The sequence below is a fragment of the Chiloscyllium punctatum genome, chromosome 11 (assembly GCF_047496795.1).
Source record: "Chiloscyllium punctatum isolate Juve2018m chromosome 11, sChiPun1.3, whole genome shotgun sequence".
Classification (NCBI taxonomy): Eukaryota; Metazoa; Chordata; class Chondrichthyes; order Orectolobiformes; family Hemiscylliidae; genus Chiloscyllium; species Chiloscyllium punctatum.
This window is the reverse complement of record NC_092749.1, coordinates 104,386,822-104,414,546: the sequence shown is the minus strand read 5'-3', so window position 1 is coordinate 104,414,546 and position 27,725 is coordinate 104,386,822. Positions and strand designations below refer to the sequence as shown.

General features: G+C 40.7%; 2 protein-coding genes across 4 annotated transcripts in view; one reads left to right on the top strand and one right to left on the bottom strand.

Moving 5' to 3' along the window:
• LOC140483291 (shieldin complex subunit 1-like) overlaps positions 1–17,179 on the bottom strand; it is an 84,318-nt gene extending 67,139 nt beyond the window's left edge. Inside the window, exons 1-2 of the mRNA XM_072581447.1 lie at positions 17,072–17,179; positions 5,658–5,842 (exon numbers count right to left, since the gene is read on the bottom strand). Coding sequence (XP_072437548.1) covers positions 5,658–5,838 — 181 coding nt within the window. The 5' untranslated portion in view covers positions 5,839–5,842; positions 17,072–17,179. The remainder of the gene's footprint in view (positions 1–5,657; positions 5,843–17,071) is intronic.
• A 117-nt stretch (positions 17,180–17,296) lies between these two features.
• The window catches only part of gpcpd1 (glycerophosphocholine phosphodiesterase 1), a 67,860-nt gene continuing 57,431 nt past the window's right edge, over positions 17,297–27,725 (top strand). For all 3 annotated transcript variants that reach the window (XM_072581445.1, XM_072581443.1, XM_072581444.1), the window contains exon 1: positions 17,297–17,471. The gene's annotated coding sequence lies outside the window, so the exon portion shown is untranslated. The remainder of the gene's footprint in view (positions 17,472–27,725) is intronic.

The window sequence follows — 27,725 nt, the reverse complement described above, 5'->3', positions numbered from 1 at the left end:
CAGCAACCATAATTCTATTCGTTTTAAAAGAGTGATGGAAAAGGATAGACCAGATCTAAAAGTTGAAGTTCTAAATTGGAGAAAGGCCAATTTTGATGACATTAGGCAAGAACTTTCGAAAGCTGATTGGGGGCAGATGTTCGCAGGTAAAGGGACGGCTGGAAAATGGGAAGCCTTCAGAAATGAGATCACGAGAATCCAGAGAAAGTATATTCCTGTCAGGGTGAAAGAAAAGGCTGATAGGTATAGGGAATGCTGGATGACTAAACAAATTGAGGGTTTGGTTAAGAAAAAGAAGGAAGCATATGGAAGGTATAGACAGGATAGCTCGAGTGAATCCTTAGAAGAGTATAAAGGAAATAGGAGTATACTAAAGAAGGAAATCAGGAGGGCAAAAAGGGGACATGAGATAGCTTTGGCAAATAGAATTAAGGAGAATCCAAAGGACTTTTTACAAATATATAAAGGACAAAAGGATAACTAGGAAGAGAATAGGGCCCCTTAAAGATCTGAAAGGAGGCCTTTGTGTGGAGCCGCAGAAAATGGGGGAGATACTAAATGACTATTTTGCATCAGTATTTACTGTGGAAAAGGATATGGAAGATATAGATTGTAGGGAAATAGATGGTGACATCTTGCAAAATGTCCAGATTACAGAGGAAGAAGTTCTAGATGTCTTGAAATGGGTAAAGGTGGGTAAATCCCCAGGTCCTGATCAGGTGTCTCCAGGAACTCTGTGGAAAGCTGGAGAAGTGATTGCTGGATCTCTTGTTGAGATATTTGTATCATCAATAATCACAGGTGAGGTGCCGGAAGACTGGAGGTTGGCAAACGTGGTACCACTGTTTAAGAAAGGTGGTAAGGACAAGCCAGGGAACTATAGACCAGTGAACCTGACCTCGGTGGTGGGCAAGTTGTTGGAGGGAATAATGAGGGACAGGATGTACATGTATTTGGAAAGGCAAGGACTGATTAGGGATACTCAACATGGCTTTGTGCATGGGAAATCATGTCTCACAATTGAGTTTTTTGAAGAAGTAACAAAGAAGATTGATGACAGGCAGAGCAGTAGATGTGATCTATATGGACTTCAGTAAGGCGTTCGACAAGGTTCCCCATGGGACACTGATTAGCAAGGTTAGATCTCATGGAATACAGGAAGAACTAGCCATTTGGATACAGAATTGGCTTAAAGATAGAAGACAGAGGGTGGTGGTGGAGGGTTGTTTTTCAGACTGGAGGCCTGTGACCAGTGGAGTGCCACAAAGATTGGTGCTGGGTCCTCTACTTTTTGTCATTTACATAAATGATTTGGATGCGAGCATAAGAGGTACAGTTAGTAAGTTTGCAGATGACACCAAAACTGGAGGTGTAGTGGATAGCGAAGAGGGTTATCTCAGATTACAACAGCATCTTGACCAGATGGGCCAATGGGCTGAGAAGTGGCAGATGGAGTTCAATTTAGATAAATGCAAGGTGCTGCGTTTTGGAAAAGCAAATTTAAGTAGCACTTATACACTTAATGGTGAGGTCCTAGGGAATGTTGCTGAACAAAGAAACCTTGGAAAGCAGGTTCATAGCTCCTTGAAAGTGGAGTTGCAGGTAGATAGGATAGTGAAGAAGGCATTTGGAATGCTTTCCTTTATTGGTCAGAGCACTGAGTACAGGAGTTTGAAGTCATGTTGTGGCTGTACAGGACATTGGTTAGGCCACTGTTGGAATATTGTGTGCAATTCTGGTCTCCTTCCTATTGGAAAGATGTTGTGAAACTTGAAAGGGTTCAGAAAAGATTTACAAGGATGTTGCCAGGGTTGGAGGATTTGAGCTACAGGGAGAGGCTGAACAGGCTGGGGCTGTTTTCCCTGAAGCGTCAGAGGCTGAGGGGTGACCTTATAGAGGTTTACAAAATTATGAGGGACATGGATTGGGTAAATAGGCAAAGTCTTTTCCCTGGGGTCAGGGAGTCCAAAACTAGAGAGCATAGGTTTAGGGAGAAGGGAAAGATGTAAAAGAGACCTATGGGGCAACTTTTTCACACAGAGGGTGGTGCAGGTATGGAATGAGCTGCCAGAGGAAGTGGTGGAGGCTGGTACAATCGCAACATTTAAGAGGCATTTGGATGGGTATATAAATGGGAAGTTTGGAGGGATATGGGCCGGGTGCTAGCAGGTGGGACTAGATTGGATTGGGATACTTGATCGGCATGGACAGGTTGGACCGAAGGGTCTGTTTCCATGTTGTACATCTCTATGACTCTATGTCCTGTCCACAAAAAAAAGGGTAAACCAAATCCAGCCAATTGTAGCCTTATCAGTCTACTATTAATCAACGGTATTATCAAATGGGATTTGCTTGGTAATAATCAGCTCATTGATGCTCATGGCCTCACTTAAAAGTCTTGATTCAAACATTAACAAATGAATTGAACTCCAGAGACATGGTGACTGTGACTGCCCTTGACATCAAAGAAGCATTTCACAGAGTATGGCATCAAGCAGCCCTCGCAAGACAGTTATCAAAGGAAACTCTCCATTGGTTTGAGTCATTTAGAGCACAAAGGAAGATGGTTCGGGTTACTAAAGATCAATCATCTCAGCCCCTGGACATCACTGCAGAAATTCTTCAGAGTAGTGTCCTAGGCCAACTATGTTTAGTTACTTCCTTAATAACCTTCCCTTCTTCATAAGGCTATATAGCACTACATCCACAAGCATCCATTCCCTCCATCACCGATGCTCAGTAGCAGTAGTGTGTGCTATTGACAAGATGCATGGCAGAAATTTACCAAAGATCCTCAAACTGCACCTTCCAAACCGATGACCACTTCCATCTAGAGGGACAAGGGCAGCAGATATATGGGAACACCACCACCTTCAAATTCCTCTCCAAGCCATTCACGATCCTGACTTGGAAATATATCACCATTCCTTCACTGACGCTGGTTCAAAATCCAGGACTTCTCTCCCTAATGGCATTGTGGATCAACAACAGCAGGTGGACTGCAGTGGTTTAAGACGGCAGCTCACCACCACCTTCTCAAGGGCAACTAACGATAGACAATAAATGCTGGCCAGCCAGCAATGCCCATATCCTAGAAATGAATAGAAAAACGTGGGGAGGCTTGTTGAACAATGTTTAACGCCACTCGCAACTTCTAAGATATTGAAACTTGGATACTATCTGTATGCAACAGGTCCTGAACAATGTTCAAATTTGGGCTAATAAGCAGCAAGTAATATTCACGTCACCTAAGTGCCAGACATCTCAAAGACCATCTCAAACACAAGTGAATCAAATCATCCCTCCGACTGTTCAATGCAATTCCAAATGCTGAATCTCCCACTATTCTGAGGGTTACCATTGGCCAGGAACCGAGTTGGGCTCGCCATATGAAACTGCGGCTACAAATGTAGGTCAGAAACTAGGAATTCTACAGTACATAATGCCCTGATTATCTCCCCAATGACATCTACCAGCTGCGAGGCATCAATTATGAGTGTGACAGTATACTTTCTATTGCCTGGATAGGTGCATCTCTGGCAAACCTCAAGCCGCATAACACCACCAACCCAACCCATTTCAGTAGCACCACATCCATCACTTTCAATATACAATCTCTTCACTATTGATGCATAATTACAGCAATGTATACCATCAACAAAATGGTACAAGCTACATCACTAAGGCTTCTTCCAACTCATGATCTCTATCAGTTAGTGGGACAAGTTAACAAGCATCAGCTGCTTATCACTGCATGCACTTCCTCTCGGAGTCACCATCCTAATTTGGAACGATATTTGGCATTCCTAACTGATGCTGTATTAAAACTTTCCCCTTAAATGCACTGTGCTGTGAGTATGGTCGGGAGTGTGGTGCTAGAAAAGCACAGCAAGCAGGCTGCATCTGAGAAGCAAGAGAATCAATGTTTTGGGCAAGAGCCCTTCATCATGTTGAAAGTGATGGATGCGGTGCTACTGAAATGGGTTGACTTATATTGTGCGGTGTCGTGCGGCTTGAGTTTTGCCAGAGTTGCATCCATCCAGGCAAATAGAAGGTGCCATCACACTCGTAATTGGTGCCTTGCAGATGGTAGATATCATTGGGGAAATAATTGAGGTATTATGCACTGTAGAATTCCTAGCTTCTGACCTACACTTGTAGCCACAGTTTTATATGGCTAGCCCGACTCGGTTCCTCATGACATCAAAGAAGCATTTGACAGAGTGTGGCATCAAGGAGCCCTTGCAAGACAATTATCAGGGGAAAGCTCGATTGTCCTGCTCCTCGGATGCTGCCTAACCTGCTGTGCTTTTCCAGCACCACACTCTCGACTCTGATCTCGAGCATCTGCAGTCCTCACTTTCTCCCTGCACTGTGAGTATAACTACACCCAAAGGACTGCAGGAGTTCAAGGAGGCAGCTCACCAACAGATTCTCAAGGTAATTAGGAAATGGCAATTAATGCTGCCTTGGCCAGAGATGCTCAAATCCAACAAATAAACAAAAAAAAACCTTTAATGCTGAGAATGATATCCCTTCCCATGTTTTTCTCTTTTTCCTTTTTGCAGTTTGTTAGTTTATTTGTAGCCTATTGCTGCTGTTTTCATCTCTCATTTTCCACAGGTTTCTAATGAATAGATAACATCATCTAGCATTCATGAGGAAAACTATGAACAATATAACTTAGTCTCCTCCAGAATTGATTAGTGGAGAGAAAACTCCTGGAAAAAATTAAGAAACAATTAGATGCTGCAATGGCTCATTTTGAAAGGCTGAATGACCTTTATCATTGCAAATTATGTTATGCCTCATCTATGTTTTGGACCAGGCCAGACCCTAACTTTTTCTTATTTTAAAGATAGATGTGAAGTAGATATTCCAGGTGTAATGCACGCTGGTCAACCCACTCGGCTTTGAGCAAAATAGCATTTATTTAAACACTACAGTTGAAACACAAACAAAAGAAAACAGACTTAGAATAACTTAACGATTTAAAAACCCAACCAACTCGATACCGCAACTTAACTAAGGAGCTGTTCTAATTCCCATAACATCCCATAAACACATCCCTTGGCAAAAGGTAAATTCAAACACAGGTTCTTATAGGCAGGAGAGATTTCAAAGGGAGAAGTCAGTCAAGAGTCATCTGCTGAAGCTTGAAACCTTTCTCTGGACTGCAGCAGCTTCTCACTGTTACAACTAAATGAAACTAAAAAAACACTTGATCTGGGAGAACTGGCCACTCCCCTGCCACTGTTAAACTAGACTCTTTCCCAGATATTTCAGCATCTCTGCCTTAACTTGCAGTTAAAAAAAACTCAAGGACAAAATAACCTTGCTGAAAGGGCAGCATCATCACATATGTAACGGTGTCATATTCTCCCACAGCCTTATAAATCTAAGGGTCAAATGTTTTGTGTTCATTTTGTTTTTCACATGTTAATTCTTTGAAGTGGGAAAAAGTCTTTTAACTTTATTGAAATATTTCCTAGAATCTCAATGCTTTACAACAAATATTTATTTGATACATCCATGATATTGGTCATGAGCTATCTTTATATTTAATCTAGAATTACCAGAATGCAATTTTTACTCTTTGCTATAATTTATGCAATTTATGATATTGATGAAAACATTTATTAAAATCTGTTACATACCTGTATTTATGATGGGCGTCGCTGAGGCAGAAGTGATACCAATAGAATCTGAATGTTTGCTGGCAATATCTTCATCAGACATCAGCTGGTCACCTACATTTGGTAAACTGTAAGTAGTTGGCAGTTCCAGTACACTATGTGACTCTGATAGATTGCTTGATAAACCTTCATTTGTAGACATAATCCTGTTACAGAAAAATGAGAAGCTAATTTATAAACTATACACACTTTTTGTTACACAGCAGAAGGCATACTTATAAACACTAGCAATTCTGCTTTAATGAACATATACTTTTATAAGGTGTGATCAGTTGTGAATCAGAAAGTTGTGGGTACAAGTCCCAATCAAGACTTGAGTATAAGATCTGGGCTGACACTGCAGTACTGAGGGAGAACTACTCTATCAGAGGTGCCATCTTTCAAATGAAGGCTTTAAATTGAGACCCTATCTGCTCTCTCAACTGAATGAAAAAGATTCTATGGCACTATTTTGAAAACAGCAGAGGAGGTCTCCCCAGTTTCCTGGCTAATATTTATATCTCAAGAAAGATTGCCAAACAGAATATCTGTCATAAATTTAATGATTTTAATGAAAACTTGTTGTAAACAAATTGGTTGTCACCTCTCCTACTTAAAACAGTGTCCACACTTCAAAAGTACTTTATTGGCTGTGTAGCCCTTAATAAGTGCAAGTCTTTTTTTGTAATTTAAAATGATTTGGAATATCTTGAATTCATGAAAAGTACTATATATATGCAAGCTCTCCTTTCATTTACTTCACCAGTTTATTTTTCCCCTCAGCCCAGGGTTTATATTGCTGACTTCCATTAGAAATGAGGATATTGAAATTTGTAATGGCAAAATGTCATGACTAACGTGATGAAAAAAATTGCAATAGAAAGCAAGTTTTAAGGGCAGAAAATTGATATAGATTAAAGTTTTCTTTTTAATAAGCTAAAATAATTAACAATAATCATCATTTCAAGGATAAAGTGTGAGCAGTAAAGCAACAGACTTTCTGTGAAAGTAGTAGATGAGATAAGACACAAAACTGAAATGTTATGAAACCTATCACTGCTCAGACAGTATAATTGCAGCAAACAGGTTCTCACATGAACAATTTCTGTTATAAATGTTGACAAAGGCCCAGAATTTTCAAGAGGGAGTTTGTTGTTGCTGAACTATAAACTGCAGCTGCGTGTTGGGACTATGTAGAGGTCCCAATGCTGCTAATTCCAAGGAAATTGCCCAGAAAGCTGGTCAATTATCCAGGGTCAAGAAATCTCTGAAAAAGTTTCTAGCTCTTGATTTAGAGTCAAAGACTTTGGAAGGTTCCAACCTTAATAATTAGACAGGAAATGTAGAGGGATTAAGACATGTTGTAACTCTGTCTTAGCATCTCTCATCTGTAGGTGTTCAAGGCTCGTGTAAAGATATGTAGCTCAGGTACCGTTTGCAGTTGTTGTGAGTATGTTCGCGGAGCTGGGAATTTGGTTTGCAACAATCCTGTGGCTGTTCTCTGTTTGAGGACAGTCACAGAATTCCTAGAAGCTTGGCACTCATCCAAGGACTCCATCAAATATACACATTGACCTAGATCCAATACACCGATAACTGCAACGAACAACTGGAACCGGCAACTGAAAGCAGTGGGAACAAAACCAAATAAATTCCAGTCGACACAGTACAGCAGCGCTTTACAGGAGGCTCAACAGCACTGAGGATGTTACCGAGGAAGGGGTCAAAACTTCCACAAACCAAATTTCCATCTCAGGCAACGTACTCGCAACAAATGCTGTAACTCTTTTGCCATCTTCTAAAAATTCTACAGACTCTGGAGCAGTTTCTACAGACCCAAGGGTGGCAAATGTAACCCATTATTTAAATAGAGAGGGAGGAAAAACACATAATAACAGATCTATTAGCTCAATATCAGTAGATGAGAAAATGCTGGGAGCCGATTATAAAACTCTTTATATCAGAACATTTGAAAAGCATTAACAGGATTGGACAAAGGCATCATGGATTTATGAAAGACAAATCACATTTAACAAATCAACTGGAGTTTTTTTTGAGTGTATGATTAGTAGAATAGATAAGAAAGAAACAATGAATGTGATGTATTTGGATTTTCTAAAGGTTTTTGATAAGGTTTCTTGTAAGAGGTTAGTGGGCAAAGGTGAAGCACACTGATGGGGGTGGGAGGGGTAATATAGTAGCATGGATTGAGAATTTATTAATAGACAGGATAGAGTGAGAGGGATTAATGTTTCTTTTCCTTAGTGTCAGGCAGTAACTAGTAGGGTTCCACAAGGATCACTGCTTCAACCCCATATATTCATGATATATGTATCATGAATTACCTGGCTCAGGGAACCAAATACAAGTTTACCAATGATTGAAAATTAGTTGGGATTACGAGTTGTGAGAAGGCAAGGAGGCTTCAGGTGATTTAGACAAATTGAGTGAGTGGGCAAAAACATGGCAGATACATTACAGTGTGGCTAATTGTGAAGTTAGACACTTTGGTGCAAAAAGTAGATAGTGAGTTTATTGTTTAAACGGTGGTATATTAAGAAGTGTGGCTGTTCAAAGGGCTTTGTGAATTCCTGTGCATCAGTTAATACAAGTATATAAGTAGGTGCAACAAACAAAGAAGAAGGCAAATGGTAAATTGGCCTTCTTTGAAAGAGGATTTGATTTCAGAATTGGAGATATCTGACTAAAGTTCTCCAGTGCAGTGGAAAGATGGCACCTGGTGTACTGTGTGCAGCTTTCTGGGATTTACATATTAACAAACTAGTAAAACCATTCGAAAAGATGAACGACTTAATCTAAGTTTTTTAATATATTTCAGCTGCATGACACTGTAACCTTATTGTTATAAATTCTGTGTCTTCTGGTCCTGGCCCACAACCACCTGATGAAGAAGCAGTGCTTCAAAAGCTAGTTCTTCCAAATAAACATGTTGGACTATAACCTGTAGTTTTGTGATTTTTAACTTTGTACACAAGGAGTAGTTTCAGCACCATTCCAATCCACTGTTAATTATGAGCATTGATGATTAACAAATTGCCTGCAAAGTCTCTGTACTGGCTTGAAATTGAAGTATTTGTTTTTTCCTTGAAAAATTAAATTACCGTAAGCAGAAATGTCATAGAATCCTGAGGAAAACATTTGTTGAATTCCTCCCCAAGTCCCCACCAGCCAGTATCTCCTGCTCTGCAATTCTTTTGTTGGTGTGGCCATTTGGCCTGTGTTTTCTTTTTCAGTTTATCACAAAGTTATCTGATTGGAACTTGTTCAGAGTAAAGGGTCAACAGAAAGTTCAGAAACCTCTTCCTCGAAGCAAAACGCAGAGTTGCCGCCGCTAAACTCATTAAGGTAGCAGTCACATTTCTTGAAATATGAAAACTCAAGTAATCATGCAGCTAGCATTAAAATTTAGCAACTATTCTGGTGCTCCCATGGGTTCCTCCAACAAATTCTACATCACACCTATGATGTACCTTTAGGAAAGGCAAAGATTTTACAATTTCAGAGCACCAACTCAGGCTAGCAGCACAGAATTAATTTCTTCATAAAGAAGGAATAAAAACAGCCACTCACATCAAAAATAATTTGATTAAATTATAGATTAATTTATCCTCTAACTCGTCGTCCTGAGTAACCATTATTTATCTAAGATTATGACTGTTTCTTAGATTATATCTCAATATCAGCTAAATATACAATAATGCACTGTGGCACTTTTATGACGCATTAACACTCCACCACTGAGATAGTCTCTTAAAACATATGAGCAAAACAATCATCAGGAAATTAGCATTGTGCAATGTCCCATAAATAGCATGCGTGATCTACGATCAGTGAATCTGTTTTCATTGTGCTGTGAAAGATAAATACTAGACAGGATATTAGAAGAACACCCTTTCGTAAAGTTTGAGATTGTGCAATACAATGACAGTGAATCAGCACATCCTTTTACATCTCTACTGATCTTTATGTTCCTTGCTTTCAAAGATAAAGTTTCATTCCCTGGCTTTTTTGCAATAGAGCCATGCAAAATGTAGACGTTTGTAAGGAACATTTTGTTTATATGTGGAAACATGCTTTTCAAACCTATAAGAAATTATCAGAGGTCACAGTTAGATGTTCCCTCTTCTGCAGCTAAAATATTTTTTTAAAATTCAAATTCAGCAGAAAGCTCATGTTTACCATTGCTGGTTTCTTCTTAGACACATTTTAAAAAGGAAGAAATTGGACCCCTTCACACAATTTCTTTCAATGTGAAAAAGAAGAGAAGTTAAATATCTTGTAAGCTAATCAGCAATTTAAATCAATGGAGATGTGGAAAGATTAGATTCCCTACAGTGTGGAAACAGGCCTTTGGCCCAACCAGTCCACACCAACACTGAAGAATAACCCACCCAGACCCATTTTCCTCAGACTAATGCACCTAACACTATGTGCAATATAGCATGGCCAATTCACCTGATCTGCACATCTTTGGATTGTGGGGGGAAACCGGAGCACTTGGAGGAAACCCACGCAGACACGGGGAGAATGTGTAAACCTGGGACCCTGGTGCTGTGAGGCAACAGTACTAACCACTGAGCCACCGTGGAAATATATAAATATAAAATTGTTTAACTGATAATCTTCAATGTGTAGAATGACTTAGACGGAGTTGAAGAATTAGAATCAAGTCCTCATTATGGCATAAAAAAATCAAAATGACTGTGGATGCTGGAAATTTGAAACAAAAATAGAAATTTCTGGAAAATCTCAGCAGGTATGGTAGCACCTGTGAAGAGTAATTACAGTTAACACTTCAGGTTGAGTGACTCTTTTTCAGAATAGCCTGTAACAGAAGGATGTGGCAACTCTGGTTGGCTTGATTGCCCTTCTCCAATTCCTTGTTTTCTTATAATTCTACAGAGTGAGCACAACAGCAATCATTTTAGTCTGAGAAACACCTTAGACTATCCAAAGACACCTCACAGGTTCATTATCAAACAAAATTTGCTTCCAAGCTACATAATAAAATATTTGGACAATGACTAAAAATTAGGCAAAAAGATTAGTTTTAAGAGTGTCTTAAAGGAAGAAAGAGAAGCAAAGAGGCTTGATGAGAATTTCAAAACTTATGGTCCTGCTACAACGTGGATGATTAAAATCAGGATGCTCAACGGGCCATAATTAGATGAATGGAGATATTTCATTGGATCATTGAAATAGAGGTTACAGAGATAGGAAGGTGAAGGTCATGAAGGATTTAAAGACAAGGATACGCATTCTATAACTAATGAGTTGCTTAACTCACAGCCAATGTAGTCAGCAATACAGGGTAATTAGTGAATGGGGCAAGTTAGGAATGGGGATTAGAGTTTTGGACAAAGTCAGGTTTATTGAGGGTTAAATATGGGAGGCTGGACAGGAATGTCTTGGAATGGTCAAGTCTTGAGGTAACAAATGCTAGATTGAGAGTTTCAGCAGATGAAGAAATATCAAAAGTGTGGGGTTATACAAAATTATGGAGGTGGAAATGGGCAGTCTCAATGGCATTTGCACTTCAAAGATTATCTCTGCACTAAATACGCACTAAAATTACAATCAATTTAGTTAATTCTCAAGCAGTTGCCAGTGGGAGGAAAGGTGTCAGTGGCTAGGGAACAGACACTGATGTTAGGACTGAAGCCAATGGCTTTAGTCTTCCCAACATTTATTTGGAATAACGGATGCTAGTTAGCATTCTAACAACATAGCAAGCACAAGAGAAAAATACTTGGGAGGAAGTGATGGAAGTCAGAGAACACAAGAAAATGGCACTGTTTTCAGAAGACATTGTCATGAGGCAGCTTGTAGATGAAAAACAAGGAGTCAAGGATGGATCCTTGGGGGACCCAAAGGTAACTATATGGAAGAGGGAGCAATGCTATTGCAGATAATTCTTTGACTATGCCTGGATAAATAAGAAAGGAACTAGTTAAATTAAATTAAATCCCAATCAGCGAGATGATGGCAGTGAGGAAATGCATTGTCCTAAAGACTGCAGACAGATTGAGAAGGACAGGGACTCACACCATGGACCGGTGATCAATTCCAGCCTTGGGTGACTGTCTGTGTGGAATTTGCACATTCTCCCTGTGTCCGCATAGGTTTCCTACCACAGTTCAAAGATGTGCAAGTTCGGTGGAATAGCCATGCCAAATTGCCCATAGTGTCTCGGGATGTGCAAGCTAGGTGGATTAGCCACGGAAAACGCGGGGTTAGAGGAATAGGGTAGGTGGGTGGATCTGAGTGGGATGCTTTTCAGTGTCAGTGTGGACTCAAATGGCTTGTTTCCACACTGTTGGGATTCTATTCTATCTTAACCAAGTTTGCAACATGTATAACAAATATCTAGTTTTCCTCCTAGCATGATTTCTTGCAATCCACATTAAACTAAATTTCATCCACTGCCTCAATGGTAATGACGGCGTGGAATATATTCTGGACCATGAGATTACAGATTGTGATGGTCAACAACACTTTCTCACTGTCTCCTTGACTTGTCCGGACTTGTCCGACCTGCCTATCTCCTTTTCCACCTATCCACTCCACCCTCTCCTCCTTGACCTATCATCTTCATCTCCTCCCCCACTCACCCATTGTACTCTATGCTACTCTCTCCCCACCCCCACCCTCCTCTAGCTTATCTCTCCACGCTTCAGGCTCACTGCCTTTATTCCTGATGAAGGGCTTTTGCCCGAAATGTCGATTTCGCTGCTCGTTGGATGCTGCCTGAACTGCTGTGCTCTTCCAGCACCATTAATCCAACACTTTCTCAATGCCCAGTTTAGAAACTGCTAGAATCTATCCCATTCATCATATTCACAGAATTTCAACACAATTGGTTGAGTAAAAAAGGACAACAAGGCCTGTGGGGTGGTCACTCCTATCAATATTATCATGCACAGGTACACCCAAAATGGACAGATTTGGTGTGTGGTCACATAAGTCCTTCCTTATGGATAGTTCTCTCACCAACTGCTTCAGGTCTGTCTGGCAGATTGGTCTTTCAGGATGTAGTCAGTTCAGTCAGTACTGGTGCTACTGAGCTGTTGTCGTTGATAACATGAAAGTGCACCCTTATTATCCTCAGTGAATCTACAAAGTAGTGTTCAACATGGAGGAGTACTGACTGATTGGCAGTATAAGATAATCTGCAAGAGGTTTCCTTGCCCTTTTTTGGTTTAATGCCATTATGCTTCATGGTATCTGGAGTCAATGTTTCGGGATATTCCTTCCCAACTGTTTTCTTCTGCTGATGAAGGAATGTAGGACATTGACTATAATATCTGGTTGGTGGGTTTGACTATGCTGGGCAGTTGCTTGATTAGTTTGTGGAACAGCTGTCCCATTTTGTGCATATCTTCAAACATTAGTGAACGTTAGTGAGCAGCACTTTGCAGATTGAGTATGGTGCAATTTGTTCCTTGGTTCAAGCCAGATAACATTCTCATGATGGATTTTTTTGACTTTTCTACTGTGGTTTTATATGAGAGTAGCTTGCTAGGTCTTTCTGAGGCAAGTTAAGAGATTACTGTGGGTCTGGAATCCCATGTAGGAGAGACTGTTAAGGATGACATGTTTCTTTCCCAAGGAGCGTTAGTGAATTAGATGTGCATTTAAAGATGATCCAGTAGTTTTATGGCTACTTATTGAATTTAAATTCCACCAACTGCCATGGTGGGATTTGAAGTTGTGTCTTTGGAGCATTTGTCTGGGCTGCTGGATGAAGAGTCCAGTATTATTACTGCTATGCTATTGTTGTCTCGCAGTTAACTTGTGGTTAGGGATAAAATGTACCCAGTATTCGAACCAGGGAAACCTAATCTGTGGAAGAGTGAAGATTGGAGGCTAAACGACAAAGGGTAGCAACAAATGGTAAAAACTACAGGTGTTTGATCAGAAATTTTCTAGGAAGTTGATCACCCAAGAGCTATTTTGAAAAAGTAATTGTATGAATTAAACAAATAAAAACACAGCAACTACTGGAAAAAAAAACAGGACACATTAGCTCAGTCGATGCTTTAGACAGTTCTGATGAAAACTGTTCAAAATGTTAACCTTTCTCTCTACAAATGCTGCTTGAAGACTGTGTTTCCAGCAACTACTTTATTTTCCCAAATAATGAGATTGATAATCAATGTTTTGAATAAAATCAATGATTACCTTATCAATCTCTGTTGAAAAAGTTGCTAAGTTGCGTGGTTCACATTTTGAAAATATTTTAATGCTAATGGCATGTAATAATGTGGGGTGGAGAAATCCCTGTGAAACATTTGTAATGGCAGCTCTAAATGTTATAGCTTTTACATTAGTAAAACAAACTTAAATCTATGCTCTCTTTCACAAACCACTCAATCTCTGAGCTTTCCTGAAAACAGGAGGCAATAGCCACATCTCCATTGCTGATGACAGTCTGATAACTGATACCATCTTCTGAATTCCAAAGGTCAGCAAAACATCCATAGCTTTGTACAAACATTTAAAGAAGTTATGTAGTTACATAATAATGTAACATAGTACATCTCAACATCACCACAAGACAAATACTGTAATATTTACTAAGTGCCATGTGAAACATTTAAGAAAGTTAAGTTATTCATCAAAATTAAGCAATTGATCATGATTTTGGTTGTCTGCGTAATATCCTCATATATAGCTCAAGGTCATGTTCCTTTCAACGCCACGCAATGTTTTACATTGTTAAAGGCAATGTCGTTGATTGCTAAGCAATTCTGAATGTTGTAAAGGGGAGGATCCGCACATTTACACTGGGGTCTCTCAGTTCTCACTCTGTGCTTTCACTGTTCACAGACTGTATAAGAACATATCTTACTTGGAGTTGAACACTGTCCACTTAACAAGCACTTTTGACAGGGTGGTGTTAAAGGGCAATAAGGGTGGTTACTGCTGCATCTCCAATCTGCTCTTATCAGCCAACATTTTGACCAAGCTTTTTTCACAAATTGGTTCTATGCAATTAAAACATTTTTTGTAGAAATGACATCTTAACTAAAAATTACACAGTTCCAGATGTATAAGATAACTTTGAAATTCATGTTTCCCCCATAATACCATTTTGATCTTGTTTCTTTTTTTAAAAAATTGTTACTGTTACACTGACAGTCTATTGCTGCCTCATTCAATGCTTGGATAAACAGAAATACCAACATTTTCTCTAATTATGAAGATGTGGGTGTACTTTAAGCGAGTCAAAAGCAGCAGAACTACCGGACAGAGCATCAAGTGATCTCAATAAGGTAACAATGTAACACTTGGTCCAACAACTCAATTAGGTCGTTGCCTGGAGACAAAAACAAATTTGAATTCCGCCAATCAGTTTAACTTATACCCCGAAAAATACCAAACTCCAATCCAGTTTGACTTTAGTATACTGACAACCTTAAAAGTCAACCTTAAAAACACAATCCAATGATTTGGGGGTATAAGACCGGGGAAAATTGAACTGTTGAGAGGAGAACTGCCAAGCCCCAACATGTAGAAGACTGCCTGCAAAATAGCTCTCTTAAAAGTACCTTTTGTGATCAGTAACCGCTGATGCAGAAATTTCTAAGAAAAGAAGACACAGGAAGATCCAAACAGAAGAACCGAATACTGCCTGATTTTGAGATAAGAAGTGTTATTTTGTAAATCCTAATTGGGAATTTTATGGGACTATTATAGAAGGGAAAGTAAAAGATAGGTTTGAGTAAGGACTTGTACAGAGTTATTAGTTAATTATTCTCTGATTTTATAGATTACTGCATAAGATAAATCTTTTGTGTTGCTGGTTTTTAAATTAAGCAATACCCTGTGGTCTAACACAATGCTTGGATACACAGAAATACTGACATTTTCTCTTCTGGACACTTTTTTACTGATGCAATTTTGAATCCCTCTTCATTTATCTTTTGGTCTTTATATGAACTTTTCTCATGTGATCTTTGGTATATTTTGAGTAGAATAAAAATTAAAGATGAGAACAGAAGTTGCTGGAAAAACTAAGCAGGTCTGGCAACATTTGTGCAGAGAAAGCCAAGTTAATGTTTTGGATCCTGTAAATCAAATTGTACCTATTATTAGGTTAAATTCAAGTTGGAACTATTATTCAGTGCCGACTAAAAGAAATATGTTGATGGTGTCATGTGATTTGAATAAAAGAGCAGCATTCTAGTTCAACAAGAACCACTAATGATTGGAGGAAAGGAATGCATCTATTTTAGGGTGTAAGAAGAAACCATGACTAATGAGGGTGGAGCAGTAAACATTGGATTTTTGATAAGGTTCCGCATTGTAGACTAATTAGTAAAATTAGATCACATGGGAATGGAGACTTGGATACAAAATTGACTTAACAGGAGGGGACAGTGTGATCAGTGGTGTGCCACAGAGACCAATGATGGGTAAACCTTTGTTTGTTATTTATATAAATTACTTAGATAGAAGGTATGGTGAATAAGTTTGCAGATGACACCAAAATTGGTAATGTAGTGGACAGTGCAGAAGATTATAAAGAGATCTTGATATGAGCCAATGGGCTGAGAAATGGCAGATGGAGTTTAATTTGGATAAATGTGAGGTAAAACATTTTGATAAAACAGTAAAGGGTGGGACTTTTACAATTAAATCTAAGGCCTTCAGCAGTGTTGTAAAACAGCCAGCCTAGGAGTTCGCCAACAGAATTCTTTGAAGTTTGTAGACAGGATTGTTATGCACACTTCTCTTCATTGCTCAGACAGGAGTTGGGAATGCATGTTGGTGAGGCCTCTTCTGGAGTACCATTTCCAGTTTTGGTCACCCTACCATAGGAAGGACATTGTTAAACTGGAGATAATTCAGAAAATACTTACAAGGATGTTGCCAGGAATGGAGGGGTTAAAGTATAAAAATGGACTGGAAACGTCAGAATCTGTTTTGCTGGAGGTGGGAGGTTGAGGGGGTGACTTCATAGAGGTTTATGAAATCATGAAGGGTATAGATAAAGGTGAATGGCAGGTCTCCTTTCCCTAGGGTGGGGGAATTTCAGGACCAGGGGACATATTTTTAAAGCGAGAGGAGAAAAATTTAAAAAGGACATAAGGCAACCTTTTTTGGGGGGGGAATAGTTCGCGTTTGGAATGACGGTCAGAGGAAGTGGTGGATGCGGGTACGGTTCCACTTTTTTTTAAAAGACATTTGGATAGGAACATGAATAGCACAAGTTTTGAGGGACAGACAGGCAGGTGGGACGAGTGTAGTTTGGGAATAGGGACTGTTTCCGTGCTGGAAAACACTCATCTCGTGCATTTAAAAAAAATATAACCGGCACCTTCGTTTACCCATTCGCGATGAGCTAAAAATAGATTTTATAGAAGACGTACGCAAATGTACTGAGGAGAGGAAATAGACTCTGCACTTTCGGCCTTCACCACGACGAACGAGAATATTCGGTGACCAGCAACGACACCTCACCCTTCGGGAAGATAGGGGGGGGGAGGGGAATGATGGACAGGAGGGACCCGCCAATCGGGCAGAGGATGGGCGGACGGCGGCACCAATGGGGTGCAGCAAAAGGGCGGTGGGCGGGTCTTGCGAGCGGCGGCGGCGGATGATTGCCATTGGAGCGCCCGCGAGCTCGGTCTGTTGGGTTTCCTCTGGCCGTAAACCGGGCTCCTTCATCTGCCATCCCGCCCGCCCTCAACTCTCGCTCACCTTTCCAATATCTTTGTTTAAAACGTCCGTCGTGGTCGAAGAAGAAGTCGGATTGATGATTTGCTTTAGGTAGGTTTCAGACGGTGCCCTGCTGCCAATAAAGACCGGGGTGGGGAGGGGGGAGACACGACACGGCGGTTACAAGATGCTGCCGCCGCCGCGTGAACAGGCTCCGGGTGGATCGGGCTTTTCTGGTGGAGCGGGCGGGCGGGCGAGAGAGAGACAGGATCCTTCACACCGCCTCCCCCGAAACACACTGTTTCATTCTCTTCACCCCATCCCCCAACATCACTGTTCTTTCCCCCTTCTCCTCCCCCCCCCCCCCCCAAACACTACCCCACTGCAATGCCTAACCCCCCCCCCACAAACACTACTGTCTCTTCCCCACCTCACTCCCTCACCCCCCCCCCACAAACACTACTGTGTCTTCCCCACTTCACCCCAAACACTACTGTGTCTTCCCCACTTCACTGCCTCACCCCCCCCCCCCCCCCAACACTACTGTGTCTTCCCCACTTCACCCCAAACACTACTGTGTCTTCCCCACTTCACCCCAAACACTACTGTGTCTTCCCCACTTCACTGCCTCACCCCTCTTCCCCCCCCCCCCCCCCAAAAAAACTACAGTTTGGGGTGGCACGGTGGCTCAGTGGTTAGCACTGCTGCCTCACAGCATTAGGGTCCCAGGTTCAATTCCAGCCTCTGGCGACTGTCTGTGTGGAGTTTGTATATTCTCCCTGTGTCTGCGTGGATTTCTTCTGGGTGCTCTGGTTTTCTCCCGTAGTCCAAAGATGTGCAGGTCAGGTGAATTGGCCATGCGAAATTGTGTTAGGTGCATTAGTCAGAGGGGAAATGGGTCTGGGTGGGTTACTCTTCAGAGGGTCGGTGTGGACTGGTTGGGCCGAAGGGCCTGTTTCCAACTGTAGGTAATTAATCTAATCAAGTATCTTCCCCATTTAACTGCCCCACCCTCAAAGACTACCTTATCTTCCCCTCTTCACCACCCCAGGAGTCATGTTCTTCTGCCCCTGACCTTCCTCTGTCCTCTTTTCTCACACTTAAGGCTTCTCCTCTCTTCCCCTCCTCCTCCCCCCCCCCCCCCCGGCTTAGCACAATTCCCCCTCTTTTCTCCCATCTTCTTTCCTCCTTTTCTCACTTGCCACCGTCATCAGAAAAAACTTGGCATTCCCCTTGCCTCTCCCAATCAATGAGGGATTGCATATCCCACCCTCTTGTCATCCTCCCACTCCTCCTCAACCTCAATCGCAAACAAAAATACATTAAGAAACCTAGTTGTCACTGTTGTGGAATGTCTTACTTCAATCAACAATCAGAGAGGCGTGCTTGCCAAATCAAATCCTTAAAAGGTCTGATCTACAAATTTTTAAAGTGAGAATTTTGTCAAGGGTTGTTACTGTGCTGCACCCATTGCTATATCAATTCCTTCCCTTTTTGTGTAGGTGATATGTGATTTTTTTTTTGTTTGATGTATTTTTATCTCTCTCCAATTTGCATCCATTTACACAAAGCAAGTGGGGACTACTTCCTGTTTATTGCAGGAGCAATGTTTTGGACTTTCTTTCTTCTGTATTTTCCCTTTTTAAAGGAAAAGGAATCCAAGCCTGTTCTTTTTGAGGAGATAGTTGTCAAGAAATCAGAAGAAAATTTGGGCTGTACAATTTGCATTGTTGTAATGCCATTAACCACCAAAGAATAAAATATGTACTCTAGTAAGGTTCCCCATGGTAGGCAATTGTACAAAATATGGAGGCATGGGATTGAGGGTGATTTAACAGTTTGGATCAGAAATTGGCTATCTGAAAGAAGACAGGATGGTGGTTGATGGGAAATGTTTATCCTGGAGTTTAGTTACTAGTGATGTACCTCAAGGATCTGTTTTGGGGCCACGGCTGTTCGTCATTATTATAAATGACCCAGATGAGGGTGAAGAAGGATGGGTTAGTAAATTTGCGGATGACACCAAGGTCGGTGGAGCTGAAGGATGTTGCAGGTTACAGAGGGACGTAGCTAAGCTTCAGAGCTGGGCTGAGCGGTGGCAAATAGAGTTTAATGCTGAACAATGTGAGGTGATTCACTTTGGAAGGAGCAGCAAGAATAAAGAGTACTGGAACAATGGTAAGATTCTTGGTGGTGTAGGTGAGCAGTACTTGGTGTGTCCAGGTATGTAGATCCCTGAAAGTTGCCACCCAGGTTGATAGGGTTGTTAAGAAGACATATGATGTATTAGCTTTTATTGGTAGAGAGATTGAGTTTCGGAGCCACAAGGTCATGCTGCAGCTGTACAAAACTCTAGTGCAGCTGCACTTGGAGTATTGTGTACAGTTCTGGCCACTGCATTATACAAAGGACATGGAAGCTTTGGAAAGGGTTCAGTGGAGATTTGCTAGGATGTTGCCTGGTATGCAGGGAAGGTCTTATGAGGAAAGGCTGAGGGACTTGAGGCTGTTTTTGTTAGAGAGAAGAAGGATGAGACCTGACTGAATTGAGACATATAATCAGAGGGTTATGTAGGGTGGATAGTGAGAGCCTTTTTCCTCTGCTGCACAAGGGTTGATAAATAGCTTTAAAATGAGGGGTGATAAATACAGGACAGATGTCAAAAGTAGTTTCTGTACTCAGTAGTAGGGGGTGTGGAACGCACAGCCTGCAATAGTACTCGACTTGCCAATTTTAAGGGCATTTAAGTGGTCATTGGATAAACATATGGATGAAAATGAAATAGTGTAGGATAGATGGGCTTCAGATTGGTTCTCCAGGTCGGTGCAACATAGAGGACTGAAGGTACTGCGCTGTTCTGTTGTAAAAGTCGATCGCATAAAAATCAAATTTCTTTTTTTTGGGCAAAACATTGAGTTTTCCATATATCTTGTAAAAGTCAACCCTAGTTCTTCGCAGAAAACATACTAACATTTGTGAGTCAAGGTATTATCCTGTACATAACTGTTACGATGAGGAGATGAACTTTTTTTTTGTGCTGCAGGTACATTTATATGAAATTCTGAAATCTGAAACCTTTTTTATGGAGTGTGGAGCATAGTTTTAGTGGACCCAACTCCACACCCACTCGAACCATGTTACTCGGATGTGACTTGGTGGCGTAGCCCATCACTGACAGGCATCTATGGTGTCTCAGTGCTCATACTATTCACATATGCGTTTTAGGTTTTTTTTAAATTTCATTTTGTGAAAATGTCATTTTATTCTGAAATCTGAAAATTTCCGAATTCCAGAAAATCAACTGGCCCCAAGGATTTCGGGTAAAGGATTGTGTACCTATATTATGTAATTTGATTTACAATTCACACCAACTCGGTGCTAAAGAGCTGAGTGACAACCAACCTCATGGAATGCAGTCATGTACTTGAGGTTTCAAAGTTTCTTTTTTTTTGTGTGTGTGAAAAGTCCCTACAGAGAAACAAACAATTTACAGTAGTGTTTAAACTGAAGGTTATTGAAGTTACAGAGAAGACAAAACTGTGTAGCAGCTAGAGTTTTGTGTTTCGGAGAAACTTGTGAGACTAGAAAAAGATATTGAACCAACTTCAGACACTGCTAAAAGGAAAGTGTGCCAACAGTGGTAAACTTAGTAGATAGCTGCACTTGGAGAGAAAAGTTGCTTTGTGGGTTCTTGAAAATCGTCAAAATGAAAAATGTTCATCATGAAGCCATCTAAATCCATGCACGAATCAAATCAAAGAAGGGTAGCATTTTGAATTTTAAGGCAAGTGTTGGATGGTGCATAAGGTTCGTGAGAAGGCATGACTTATTACTTCAGCAGAGAACTAAGATTGCACAAAAGCTGTCCGCTGAACTAGCAGATAAGTTATTACAGTTTTACCAGTTCATAATCAAAAATTGGCAGAAGGGAGGCTACAAGTGATCGTACATTGGAAACATGGATGCAATGCTTATTATTCATGACATACTGGAGAATCGAACTGTGAATCAAAAAGGAGAAAAAAAAGTATTGGTGAAAATCACTGGCCATGGGAAAAGTAGGTTTACTTTTAGTTTCACCTTGTGTGACTGGTGGCACTAAGTTAAAACTGATGGCTGTTTTTAAGAGGGAAAAAATTTGCCAAAGGAGAAATTTCCAAAAGAAATTGTCGTTCAAATGGATAAAGGAAATTTGGAATTTATAACTTGGTGCACTACCCAAGGAAAAGAGTTTACTCGTCTGGGACCAGTTAAGATCACTTCTAGTTGCTCAGTGGTTAGCACTGCTGCATCAGCGCCAGGGTTCAATTCCAGCGTCTGGCAACTGTCTGTGTGGAGTTTGCACATTCTACCCCATGTCTGTGTGGGTTTCCTCTGGGTGCTCCAGTTTTCTCCCATAATCCAGGTGTACAGATGTACAAATTAGGTGAATTGCTGTGCTAAATTGCCCAAAAGATACACAAAAGAGGGCAGTGTGCAGGCTCCATCTCTGCCCCTGATCCATGAGTGGATCGTTGATTCATGGAACTATTTCCAAATCATTCACGAAATGTGGAATTTCGAATGCATTGGATGGTACAGAGGAAAGTTAGATATGGGATGATTTAGATGAAGAAGCGAATGCTGTGCAACCACTAATTATGGACAGCAAAGAGGATCCATATGCTGATGTCATTCATCCTGATAATAGTGAAGCTTTCTTAGTTTTGAAGATGTTGAACCGTGTGATTTTTTTTTAAAAGGATTTTAATGAACTTTTGTATTTGACATGTTTAATATGTATCATGTAATTGTGATTTAAAACAGTATTGTAGTTCTACTTAACATTTTGTATGTATAAATCTTATTATTTCATTTTTGTTTTGATTGTCTTGTCTTTATTTGGTAATTTCCGTAGCTTGTTGTTTTTCAGACTAATTTGTCTTCTGCTAAACAAATAATGTGGTATTTTGGACTTTAGCATGAATTTTAGTCCTGAAAAGTAGTATTCATGTAATAGACAACCCCATAAATGTAACCTTAAAAAGTAATCCAAAAATTTCAACTTTTACATACGATAATTGCATCAGGAGAGAGCACAGCAATGTTGTACTTGCCACTGACAGGTCAATGTAGTCTTGTGAAAATATCTTGGACTGAATTTTGGAAAATGTCTTCGGGCAATAATCAGGGTTACAGTACGAGATGTGAGAGGAATAGAGAGCACAAACAAACATAATAGTGCATTATGGTTTTAAAAAGAGTGAAAGGCTTTATATCTGAAAGTATGCAACATTTCTAAATGTTATAGCTGTTTCACAGATACAGTGACAAAGTGACCATGGTATTAATTGTCCATTTAATCCGGAAAGGGTGTTCATTTAATATAGCATATATAGAGAGACCGCAAATAAAGGAAACAATAGTTGGGGTGCAGGATTATGAGTTCTGCGCATGTAATTTTATTCTGTTCTTGAATCTAAGTGGAGCAAAGCTTGATTTCTGGTTTTCTTCTTCCAGGGGTTAGCACTGCTACCTTGCAGCACTAGGGTCCCAGGTTCAATTCTAGTCTCGGGCGACTGTCTGTGTGGAGTTTGCACATTCTTCCCGTGTCTCCATAGGTTTCCTCCAGGTGCTCAGGATTCCTCCCACAGTCCAAAGATGTGCAGATTAGGTCAACTGACCATGCTAAATTGCCAGTAGTGTTAGGTGCATTTGTCAGATGGAAAATGGGTCTGGTTGGGTTACTCTTCGGAGGGCGTGTGTGGACTTGGTGGGCTGAAGGGCCTGTTTCCATACTGTAAGGAATCTAGTCTAAAATGTGGCTTAGAAGTTTTAATGGACGGGGTTACATAAGAAGCTCCTAGGCTATTTGAAATTTCAGAAGAAAGGTAAAGGAGGTGAGGCAGCATTGTTAGTAAAGGGTGAGTCAGTACTGTCGTGAGAATGGCCCAAGAAGTCCACACCGACTGTCCGAAGAGCATCCACCTGAACTCTTCTCCACCCCTGCACTATAACCCTGCATTTCACATGGCTAATCTGCTTAACTTGCACATCCCTGGACATTATGGGTGATTTATCATATCCAATCCACCTAACCTGCCCATCTTTGGACTATGGGAGGAAACCAGACCACGCGGAAGAAACCCATGCTGATAAAGGGAGAATGTGCAAACTCCACACATATAGTCGCCCGAGAGGCTGGAATTGAACCCTGCTGCCTGGTGCTGTAAGGCAGCAGTGTTCACCACTGAGCTGCCGTGCCATCCCAGGGAACTGGCTTTAATTTGCAGAATTGAGAAACGGATGTAATTTGTGTGGAAGTAAGAAAAGCAAGAATTCACTGGAAAGTAGTCTTTGGGCCATCTTGCCATTTGACAGTGTAGCTACTGTATAATTCAAGAAATAATGACTTTTACGAAAGGTACTGCAACACTTGGAAAAATTGTAATTTTTATGTAGATTTTGGGCAATTGAAATGGGTTAGGTAGCCTGGTAATTTGAATAGTTTCTTAAAACAATACAATTTGGAGCTAAACATAGAACTAGGTGTTTTAGACCTAATAATGTACAATAGGGCAAGATTAATTCATTACCTAATAACAAAGATTCTTGTTGGTCAGAATGATCATAGCATGTCAGGATATTTATTTTGAGACAGGTATGTATCTGAAACTTGTCTTAAAAGCGATTTATAAGATTATGAACGCAAAAGTTGTCAATTGGAATGGGAAGAATAATTTTCAAAAGAAACAATGTAGAGGCGTGGTAAGTATTTTAGGAAACAATTCATAACTCTAAACAAAGGTGTATTCCATTCAGGAAGAGAGACTGCACTATCCAATGATTTTTAATTTTATTGGAAACTTACTGAGGAAGTTATAGATGATATTGTGTTGGTAGAAATCAGACACAATACTGAAAAAGATTAATGGCGGGACTGAAGTTTGAGGAAAAAGCTTAAGAACCAACAAAGAATAACTAATAGAGAAATTGGATTATGAGAGAACTTTTAAGAAATAAAACTTCTAACAAGTGTATAAAAACAAAGAGCAGAAATGGGTGTTGGATTTTTGAGTTTGTTCCACCACTCACTGAAATTTGTGGTTGTGGTCTTAAGTCTAGTTTTCTTTGATTTTGGGTTTGGCGGTGGAGGAAACAATCTATCATGGATACAACCAATGATCAAAAGCATCCCAAGAATAGTGGAAAAGTAGGATCTGGAGAAAAGAAAAATCTTAAGTTAATCACAGTCTCCAGAGAAAAAATACAAGGAAAACTAATGGGACTAAAGACTGACAAGTAGAGTCTTTAAAAGAGGATGTGAGATTATAGGTGTATGAGTTGTGATATTCCAAAAATCCTCTGTTCTAGAAACATTCCATTGGATGGAATAGCTTGGATGTAACACTAGTATTCAGGAAAGAAAGGACACTAGGGCAGGAAACTATGAGAGTTGACCTAACGTCTGACATTGAATAAAATTCTAGAATTCTGGAAATCATATTTGATGTTTTTAAGGTTCTTTCAGGATGAATAAAGGGTTACCTACAGTAATAATTTGTGTTTATATTTCCAAAAAAAACATTTGGCTAGGTACCACATAATAGATTAATGCTGCAGAGGTCGTGGTTTTGAAGGTGACGTATTAGTGTGGATAGAAGATTGGCTAATGGACGATTCAGAATTCAGTGGATCATTTTCAAGTTGGCAAACCTAACTAGTGAAACATCTCAGAAGTCAGTGCTCAAATTGTTTGTCTGTATTACATTGGACAAAAGACCAGATTGCATTGTAGCCACATTTTTACATTAGATTAGATTACTTACAGTGTGGAAACAGGCCCTTCGGCCCAACAAGTCCACACCGTCCCGCCAAAGCGCAACCCACCCATACCCTTACATTTACCCCTTACCTAACACTACGGGCAATTTAGCATGGTCAATTCACCTGAACTGCACATCTTTGGACTGTGGGAGGAAACCGTAGCACCCGGAGGAAACCCACGCAGACACGGGGAGGACGTGCAAACTCCACACAGTTAGTCGCCTGAGGCGGGAATTGAACCCGTGTCTCTGGCGCTGTGAGGCAGCAGTGCTAACCACTGTGCCACCGTGCCGCCCAAATTTGTTGAATATTTGAAGATAGGTAAGAAAGCATGTTACGAGCAGGGCACAGATTCAGTGAAGGGATATAGATAGGTTGGGTGACTTGGCAGAGATTTTGAGATGGACTATGATGTGAGAAAATATGAGGTGTTCACTTTAAGGAATAATCAAAGCATAGTATTATTTAAATAGAGACTATATTGCTATGGAACAGAAGGAGCTGGGTGTTCTTGTACATGTATCACAAGTAGGTTGCCATGCAGGTATGGTAAGTAATTAAGGATGTAAATTGAAAATTTACCTTTCTTGCAGAGCAGATGATATATAAGAAGAGGGAGCAGTTGCTACAAAAAAGCAACACATTGCTCATTGCATGAAGGCCTTATCAAGGATTTCATTTTTGGAATTCACTTCCATCTTAAGCAGTTGAGACTGGACCATTAAGAATATTCAAGACCAGATTAGAAAGAGTTTTAATCTGCCAGAATTGAGGCTTGCAGCATAGGTAGGAAAGTGGAGTTTAGACCACAACTGGATCACCCATGACCCCACTGGTTGAGCAAGCTCAATTGGACTGGCTCCTATTTCATATCCTTATAAAAGCTTTAAAGTAGTCCACTTCATTGTTTTTGGTATACAGGTAAGGATTTCAGCAGGTGAGCCAACGGTGGGACTAGATGATATTGATGTGATGGAAAGGATATGACTCAGCTTGAAGACTAACAGGATGCCTACATTGTAAACAAATCTGGAGTTTGCAACAAGACCCTGATGTAATGAAGCTGGTGATTAGCAAGAGCAAATTGGGTGTCATCCAAGACAGGTTGTTGTGAGTAATCAGACAGTACTAAGCATTAGAAACATGGCAAGTTAGTTAAAAAATATACTTTAAAAGGAAATGCTTATGTGGATATTGGTCTCTAAGTTTTGTTGTCTCTGGCAAGAAAAAAGGTATTCAAAGAACAATCTTTCGGGAGGAGATCGAAAGGGAAGCCACTGGTGAAGACCCTCTGGTTATCGTCCGGTAGATAAAAGCAAGGACAATTCCACAGAACTAAAGAAGGGAAGTTAGTAGTGTGGCTGGCTCTCCAGTGGGATAAAAAACAGAAATTGCTGGAAAAGCTCAGCAGCAGGATTTGTGAAGAGAAGTCAGAGTTAACACTTTCAGCTGCCTCACCCCACCAGGGACCTGGGTTCGATTCCACCCTTGAGCAACTCTGTAGACTCCACACAGACATTCCCCTCGTGCCTGTGTGGGTTTCCTCCAGATGCTCCAGTTTTCTCTAACAGTCCAAAGATGTGCGGGTTAGGTGGATTGGCCATGGGAAGTGGGTATAGCCATTGGTAAGGGGAATTGGTCTGGGTGAGGTGCTCTTAAGAGGGTTGGTGTGGACTCGATGGGCCAAATGGCCTGCATCCCCACTGTAGAGATTCTATTCTTTTCAGTGAATTCTTCCTTTTCCAACTTCAATCCAAATTGAATCCATATCTCAATTCTGCAAATCAAAACCATTTCCCTGGAGCGGCACAGCAGCCCAGTGGCTTGCACTGCTGCCTCTCCAGTGCCAGGGACCAGAGTTCAATTCCAGCCTCACGCGGCTGTCTGTATCGAGTTTACACATTCTCCCCGTGTCTGTGTGGGGTTTCCTCCAGATGCTCTGGTTTTCTCCCACAATCCAAAGATGTGCAGGTTAGGTGAATTGGATATGCTGAATTGCTATAGTGTCCAGGGAATGTGCAGGCTAGGTGGATTATCCATGGGAAATGGTTCTAACCATAAGTTAGAGGGAAGAGTCTGGGTGGTATGCTCTCAGGAGGGTTGTTTGGACTCAATGGGCTGAATAGCCTGCTTCAACACAGTAAAGATTCGATGAAAGTTTCCTATTTTAAAAAAAACTCTTCCTTGACTGATGACAGCTAAGAGAAAGGGTGGAGGAAGGGAGGGGTTGGTCTAAGAAATAAATAATAGATGGAGGTTGGTGCAGTTCTGTCCTAGAGGGATTTGAATCCAGGTACCCAGAGTGTTCTCTTGGTCTCTGGATTAACAATGCAGTAATACTGCCACTAACCGCCACCACTACCTCTCTTTTTAGGTCCCAGAACCCTGTAAACAATATTGCATTTTATTGAGCTCCCAGTAATCCAGTTGCCATATGATGGACTCTTTCTGCTTTATGGGAAAGGGTATGCAAGCTGTTGTACAGGTGGTTGGTCTAACTGTCACAAAGGTTTCTTTAAGCATTCACAATTGAAGGAGAATTCTGGGAAGACTGAGTTT